General features: G+C 40.5%; 1 protein-coding gene and 1 long non-coding RNA gene across 2 annotated transcripts in view; one reads left to right on the plus strand and one right to left on the minus strand.

Moving 5' to 3' along the window:
• Window positions 1–1564: 1564 nt before the first annotated feature.
• LOC105570518 (protein aubergine-like) overlaps window positions 1565–6641 on the plus strand; it is a 10039-nt gene continuing 4962 nt past the window's right edge. Inside the window, 9 exon segments of the mRNA XM_012027777.1 lie at window positions 1565–1748; window positions 3303–3390; window positions 3392–3458; window positions 3940–3968; window positions 4609–4708; window positions 5082–5228; window positions 5782–5990; window positions 6092–6277; window positions 6360–6530. Coding sequence (XP_011883167.1) covers window positions 1591–1748; window positions 3303–3390; window positions 3392–3458; window positions 3940–3968; window positions 4609–4708; window positions 5082–5228; window positions 5782–5990; window positions 6092–6277; window positions 6360–6530 — 1155 coding nt within the window. The 5' untranslated portion in view covers window positions 1565–1590.
• LOC105570517 lies at window positions 5991–6409 on the minus strand. Its single transcript, XR_001009589.1, has 3 exons — window positions 6330–6409; window positions 6145–6266; window positions 5991–6071 (listed from the first exon to the last, which is right to left on the minus strand). It is a non-coding gene; the product is annotated as an uncharacterized LOC105570517 (long non-coding RNA).

Genomic DNA, 6641 nt, shown 5'->3' on the forward strand with positions numbered 1-6641 from the left:
CCCCCCCCCCGTGCACACGTGTACGTTCTAAGCGGACGACGCAGCATCCCAATAAATATTCCAATTTGGACCTAGTTTACACCGTTAAATCAGTCGGTGCGGACTAAACATTTGATACGTCCCTGTTTATATCGATTAATTTGAAAGCAGGTCCGGTTAGATTTTTAGTAAAAATCTAGATAAAGTTCTATTGCTGCGAACCGAGCGGTAGTGCTACTGAATGCATCCAATCTGAGCTGCTTTCGCGAGAAGATCAAAATGATCCGGATAAAAATGACCCTGTGCTATGATTGGTCAAATCTGGAATTTCATTGAAAAAAATTCAATGTGACGCTACGAAATTTCAGATTTGACCAATCATGGCACAGGGTCATTTTTATCCGGATCATTTTGACCCTCTCGCGAAAGCAGCCCTGAATTTAACAATGGTATGCGAATACGCGTATCAACGTGGTCTGAGGGTGCTTTCACATGGAGCGTAAGTTGCGTAGCGTAACCTGCGTATCGCCAATCACAGGACTAGTTCAACGGAATTATTGAAACTGTTCTATCAGCATGATCCTGTGATTGGTGATACGCAGGTCACGCTACGCAATTTACGCTCCATGTGAAAGCACCCTAAAGCCCGTATCAGACTACGGATTGAGATTGGGATTAGATTGAAATTTGACCAATCAGAGTAAAAGTTACTGAACTTAAGATTAGTAAACTTTACTGTGATTGGTTAAATTTCAATCTAATCCCAATCCCAATCCGTAGTCTGATACGGGCTTAAGGGCCATCGCACACAAAATTGCATAGTTGCATATGCATAGCACAAGACCGTCTGGACCAATGAGCGCGTTATGTGAATCAATATGGCGACTCAATGTTCGATGTTCATTGGTTCAAACGGTTTTCATGCTATGCACATGCAGCTATGCAATTTTGTGTGCGATGGCCCTAAAGCCCGCTGCAGACGATGCTATTTTTCCTGCTGGATTGCTTGCGATTTACTAAATTACTAGGAATCCTGAGTGCTGAATGGTGCAACGATAGTAATTTATTAGATTGCAAGCAATCCAGCAGGAAAAATAGCATCGTCTGCAGCGGGCTTTAGTCTTTAACGCATCGCTGGCCGCTATCAGCGGTTCTGCTTTGCAACAGTTGCAGGCTTAAGTTCGGCTGAGCTTAGGAGCGTGCGCCAATCAGATTCGCGATTTTCGCAACAGATTCGTTACAATGGCCGCGTTCAGCGGGGAGAGTTGAGCGCCTCGCGCTGATTGGGTTATACCAGTGAACTCTATACATACTGGAATGAGTGATCTATAGTTCTGGCTGTTGCCGAGAGAGGTTGGGTGCGTTGGGTGAATCCTTGTCTCCTTCTAGTACTACCTGATTGGATAATTGCATATAAGTGACGCCCTTCTTCTCGTCATTTATATGCGACTATCCAATCAGGTAGTACTAGAAGGAGACAAGGGGTCTGTTTTTTATTGCACTCCTGAACTAGTGCACACTGGTGCAATGAGTTGGAATGAGAGGTAATCTATTTGTTTCATTTTAACTTATTGCACTAGTTCAGTAGTGCAGTAATAAAGAACAGGTCCCATGATTCACCCAAACGCACCTCTCTCTATTTGGTTAGACGTGGCCGTATTGGAGCCGACTAGGATCCAGGAGCCATTAACAACAAGAAGAAGAAGAAGCACCTCTCTCTCGGCAACAGCCAGAACAATATATATCACAATAATAGATCACTCATTCCAGTATGTATAGAGTTCACTGGGTTATACTTTTAGATCTGTGCTATGATAGAGAACTGTCCTAGATTTTTAAAGGATAATCCAATCGGTGCAAGCGCTCACTGAGCAGTTTTCTCCGCTGAACGCGGCCATTGTTCGCAATGGCTGCGTTTACCGAAAACTGCTTCGCGACAGATGCAAAATTCGTGAATTTGATCGGAGTTTGCGCTTAGATATGTAATCCAAAGTAAAAGTGGGCGTAAAGGCGCGCAAAACAGTCTCTCGAAACAGTATCGAGTGAAACGCCGGCGTGGCCGCTCTCAGGTTCCACTCTGTTCTCACTCTCTTGCTCGAGTCTCCATTGTTTCCCTTTACGCTCGCCCTCGCGCCATTGGCCGGTTCGTCTCTTCTAAAACTCGTCCGAACCTGTCCAAAGTGACGATCTCGTGTAACCTGTTCGTCGTTCTCTGGTATGTACCGTGCAATTAATGGCGGCTACACGAGTTATTGGCTAAGCTCGACAGAAAACCTCGTTGTGCAACTACTGTAAAGTTCATTAATCTGATTAGCGTATGCTCTTAAATCCGCTCAAGATTAAGAGAATACGCCAATCAGATTCACGAATTTTGCAACAGTTGCAGAGTAGCGTTTTCCGCTGAACGTAACCGGTTATTGCGTCATAAAGTATAACAAAAGGGAAGCCCGGTATTGCCGGATACTGCGAACCCAGGACAAAAAGCGACGCTCGACGTAGCCGATTCGGTAAAGGTTTTATTCCAGGGAGAAACCGCTGAGGGCATTAGTTTGAGCATTGGGCCTTACTGGGGCATTATAAAGATAAAATAAGATAAAGTAATGCCCACTGGGCATCAGTGAGCATTGGTGTACAAGATTTTGGTCAGCGGTTTCCCCCCCGGTCTTATTGTTTTGTGCGTAGCGATGTTGTTGCGTACGTCGGCGGCGACGCACGTTAAATATTCTATAATATGTAATACACTTAATTTTTTCTCCAACGATATACAGTCTATACACTTGATAATAATATATAATGTACACTTGCATAGACAAAGTATAACAATATATAATGTGCACTTTGTGTATTTTTCCCATTAAAGTAGTGTTCATTTTTTTCCCAAAAATTGAAACAACGCACACATTTGTTGTTAAATGCATTTTACATAAAAAGTATTGTCAGTTTAGACCACTTAATTTTTCCTCAGGGCCTGAGCAGAATGGTTGTCTTATACCTTTAAGGTCCAGTTTCACAAACATCGGTTAACTGCCAGAGTTCAGTCAACTTCCTATCTTTCTCTATCTTGTTATCCAAGAAGAGACAGAGGATCAATTAACCATGGATTAGCGGTTAAACAATGTTTGTGAAACTGGCCCTTAGAAAGCCTTAAGACAATGTTTTATGTTTTAAATCTTTGTCTTGAGGCAACGAACAATAACTGTCTTACGTCTTAGGAGTACAAGACAGCCATTCTACTCAGGCCCTTACACTCACCTTCTATTTTCTCTCTGTTGTCCCTTTCCGCATCTCGGCGTTATTTAATAATTTCTCCAACGCACTTTCAGGCAAAAATGTCTCAGCGAGGCGGAGGAAGAGGGCGAGCGAGCCATGGACGATCGAAGCAGCCGACTGCTCCCAAGCAGGAGCAGCAGCAGCAGCAGCTTCCGCATGCTCAGCCGTCGACGAGCACCGGTGCTGTTCGCAGACCGGGAACGCAGCCGGTAAAGCATTTATTGCGAGATATTAACTTACAATTGCGTGAGACTTGTCATTTAACTAGAAAGGAAATGTATCCCAGGAGATGTAGCGTCAATTCTTCACAAGATTCGTCTCATCGCATGTACCTCTTACTGTTTCCTATCTTACAATTTTTATGCGACGACAATATCAATTATGTTTAACACACACACGCACACACAAAATAATAAAGCGTGCGTGATAATAACCTCTCATCATTATTATGTACAGAAATGTTCTTCCTTTCAAGTTTCTTTTTCTCTGTTGCGTGAACACGTTTTCCAAAGACCATTTCTATTGCTTAAGTATGTGTTGTACGTACACTCCTGACGAAGAGGCACATCAGTCCTTGAAAAAAGTCCTCTGTTTTAATTCACCTTACAGCGAAATTTAAAAGTACCTGTAAGGTGGATTTTTAATTCGTAATAAAATGTTAAACGCAAATTTTTGTATCTGCATTCAAAGCAGGACACTGGCCTGATAATGCAACCAAGGTTAGTAACGGTACGAGGCATTTGCGGCTTGACTTTCTCTGAAGGTTCACATACAGGGATTCATACGGAGCGTACGAATCTGATTCCAGTAACTGAGCTGGACCGACTCTTTTTTTTCTAGAAATATATATGTAATTGCATTTAAAGAAAGTTGCATCCGCAACGTCGGCGCGTTAAAAAGAAAATCACAGAATGTCTCGTGATTTAAAGAAAGAGCTGTAACCCAGCTCAATGACTGAAATAATCCGTTATATTAATAATATTATTAAAACGTAATTGTTCATAGAAGCACTTTAGAAGTTTGCTACTCGAATTTTACGCTATAAGAAACATAAGCTACGCTACATTGTAACACTGATCACATTCGTCAAGAGTTGGTTTATGTTAAATGCCGCTTCTGTGTAATGTATGGAACGCAATTTAGTCTTGTAACCGGTAAGACTTTCATTCTGTAGCTCTTTATTCTTTCTTTTGCTCTCTTTTTTTTCTTGCTGTGATATGCTACATAGTTTATAGAGATACACGTTACAAAGCGGGTTTACAGAATGTCGCTTATAACTTGGCGCGAGACACTACCGTGTCTCGTGATACACCTCTTAACATCTATAATGATAAAAATTATTTCTTCATCTTCTGTCAGAGCACTGGACGCGGCGTGGTACAGCGTGTTGGCGAAAAGGGCGATAGCACTACGGTTGCACAGATAGGCAGAGGCGTGGAAAGACTCGAACTACCTCCCGGTACGTTTCATTATTTCAGATTTGATCTATAGAACACAAACGCGATACATATACTTTGTTATACATACACGAAACTTTCGCATTTTTCATTTTTTTCCCAATACTTTCCTTTTAAGGTGTGCGATTGTTAACATATAAAATTTTTATTCATACTTTTTCTCAGATTATACGAGGCTAACACCGATGCATGCATTTGTGATGGTGCAATATAAGCGATACAAGTATATGCTTTGTCTGACACAGTATTTGAAGGATTTTTTTTTATGGCTTTACCTACATTTTTAATCGAAATACTTTAGAAATTTGTGCTGTTATAGATGTGCTTGTCTTTCGATAGTAAATAAGAGATAAAATAACAAATATATTTGCTTAGCCGGTGCCAGTGGAGATGCTAGTACCAGTGCCGGCCCAGCAAGCACCGGAGTTGTTGTCTCATCTGGACGAGGCGGAACCCGCGGCAAGAGAATGTTACCTTCAGATATATTTGTTATGAAGCCGAGCCACGTGGAGGACAAAAAAGGTGAGCGGTAACAATACTTTAATAAGTCAATCATCTGACTTATTAATTTAGCAAACTGAATTTATTTTAACTGTCTTCCGTATATTTTTAATATCTTATTGTGCGCTTATTCTCTGTAGAAAATTATTTCAATCATGTTTCTTCTTCATGGTTCTTTCTGATTATTCTTTGACATTTATATTCTCCATGTCCATAAGTTTCCCGCCATCATTTATCAGCATTTATTAACTTTCGGGAATTCTATTTGATGCTAATATTTAAATATACAGGGTGGTCCATTTTAATCGACAATCGGAAATATTTCGTCAGGTAAGCCAGATCGAGAAAAATGTTTCATAAAAGTTGCATGGTATTAAGGGTAACATAAGGTGGTACAATTGGTTTGACCTTGGATAATCATTTGAAGGTCACGTTTTTTTTCTGCGATTAAAAATAAAAAGTTATATGGGGTGGGACATTAAATTGGGACACCCTGTATATGTATATGTTTTTATACATATAAAATTTTCATTTTGTCTTGCAAAAAAATTAAATTTTCTTACACATTCTTCAGGTTTCTCTGGCACCAAGGAAATGATAAAAGTTAATTACTTCAAGTTAATTCGGGCGACAGATTGGGCTCTATATCAATATCGCGTTGATTTTTCGCCTGAAGAAGATCGCACAATGGTGCGTAAAGGTCTACTCAGGATCCATCAGAAGAATATCGGCGCATACATCTTTGACGGCACTGTAATGTACACAAGTTGCCGATTACCCGATGTAGGTAGCAGATATACAGCTTTGCACGTTGCAACATGTATCTCTTGAATGTCGTTTACGATATCTCCTCAAGCGTATTTTCTACAATCGAAACATTTTAGCGAATGGTGTTCACTTCGAGTCGACAATCGGATGGAGAGATTATAACTATTACCGTACGTCTTGTCAGCGATATACTAGTAGGCGATGCCCAGTACATCCAATTTTTTAACATAATCATGAGAAAATGTTACGAGCATCTGAAGCTGAAGTTGGTCGGTCGCAATTATTTTGATCCTGTTAACAAGGTAAAAATAAATTTACAAGTACGTTGTCGTACAGAGAAAACTCGATGCTCACGAAATAAATTGGTCCGCCATGTTGATACAGATCGTACTGCCGCAATGCGGATTGGAATTGTGGCCAGGTTACTTATCATCTATTCGTCAACATGAACGAGATATCTTGATGTGCGTCGAGATAACTAATAAAGTTATGCGATTGGATTCATTATTGAAGATCTTACAATCTTGTTACGAGAGAAACCCGGGCAATTTCAGAGTAAGTTGTATTTTCTCTTAGAATTGCTTAAGGTTCTTGCTGATATTTTTGTGTGTAAAAAGTAACTGTCTTCCAAAGACTTGATTAGTATGTTACGTCATTGTAGCTGCT

Source organism: Vollenhovia emeryi, unplaced genomic scaffold (assembly GCF_000949405.1).
Source record: "Vollenhovia emeryi isolate VEMERY1.0 unplaced genomic scaffold, V.emery_V1.0 DF939120.1, whole genome shotgun sequence".
Classification (NCBI taxonomy): domain Eukaryota; kingdom Metazoa; phylum Arthropoda; class Insecta; order Hymenoptera; family Formicidae; genus Vollenhovia; species Vollenhovia emeryi.